Source organism: Rhinopithecus bieti, unplaced genomic scaffold (assembly GCF_001698545.2).
Source record: "Rhinopithecus bieti isolate Rb0 unplaced genomic scaffold, ASM169854v2 scaffold_43749, whole genome shotgun sequence".
NCBI classification, from domain to species: domain Eukaryota; kingdom Metazoa; phylum Chordata; class Mammalia; order Primates; family Cercopithecidae; genus Rhinopithecus; species Rhinopithecus bieti.
The window spans coordinates 1,139,461-1,140,444 of NW_016818380.1; the positions used below are offsets into that span (position 1 = coordinate 1,139,461).

At 70.0% G+C, this 984-nt stretch overlaps 1 protein-coding gene across 1 annotated transcript in view; it reads left to right on the forward strand.

Annotated features, from left to right (window-relative positions):
- The first annotated feature begins 276 nt into the window (after positions 1-276).
- The window catches only part of SP3 (Sp3 transcription factor), a 57,867-nt gene continuing 57,159 nt past the window's right edge, over positions 277-984 (forward strand). Inside the window, exon 1 of the mRNA XM_017856954.1 lies at positions 277-474. Coding sequence (XP_017712443.1) covers positions 277-474 — 198 coding nt within the window. The remainder of the gene's footprint in view (positions 475-984) is intronic.

Below are 984 nucleotides of genomic sequence, written 5' to 3' on the forward strand. Positions count from 1 at the left end.
CCCAGCACAGCTCCCCTACAGCTTGGCTAGGCCTGCTCCGAGCGCCTGCGAGGTGGAGGAGGCCTACGCCTCGGGCCTGGAAGCGGCAGCCGGCGAGAGAGGCGGACACAGCGGGGTAACCGGCGAGCCGCAGCCGCTTTCGGAAACCTACGCTGCCACGGCCGCTCATTGTCTCTCCCCTTCCACCCGGGGGGCAAACAGGAAGCGCGCCGCCTGGCACAGCGACGGACGGGCGCCTGGACCAATGAGCACATCCGACGGAGAACACGGCGGCGAATGAGGGCCAAGAAGAGGGGCGGGAGTTCCGGGCAGGCTGTCACCCTCTTCCCCCCTTTTGGGCTGGAGGCTCCACCTTTTGTGTTTCCCGCACAGTCAATCAAAATAGGAAAAAAAAATCCCCGGACCGCTCCGGCCGTGTCCGCCGCCGCTTCCCGCATCCTCTCCCGCCGCCGCCGCCTTCGCTCCTCACCATGTGTAAGGCGGCGGGGAGCCCCGCCTGAGGTGCCCTAAACACACTATGACCGGTACGTAAAGCCGAGAGAGCAACCCTTGCTGCTGCCGCCGCCGCCGCCGCCGCCGACCACAGCCAGCCCGGGGTCGCTGCCGCCGGTCCGGGCCCCGTGTGTGCGACCGAGTGTCTGTGAGAGGCAGAAAGCTGCACTCCCCTGCGCCTCCCTCCCCTCCCCGCAGCCACCGTCCACCCCCGAAGCCCCAGCAACGCCGTTTCCCCGCCAGGCCCCAGGGCGGGCGGCCCGGTCCGCCGGGAGCGCATCCCCCTGTGTGCGGGCGCGGGCGGGTGTGTGTGAGTGACTGACGGTGCGAGAGGAGCGAGCGCGAGTGAGAGCGAGCGGCGCGAAGGGAAAGGGGAGGAGAGGAGAGGGGGCAGGGGCAGCGCGGGGAGGAGGAGGAGGAGGGAAAGAGGAGGAGGAGGAGGGTTACAGGCAGCGGCGGGCGGGGGCAGCAGCAGGAGGGGAGGAGGGAGCC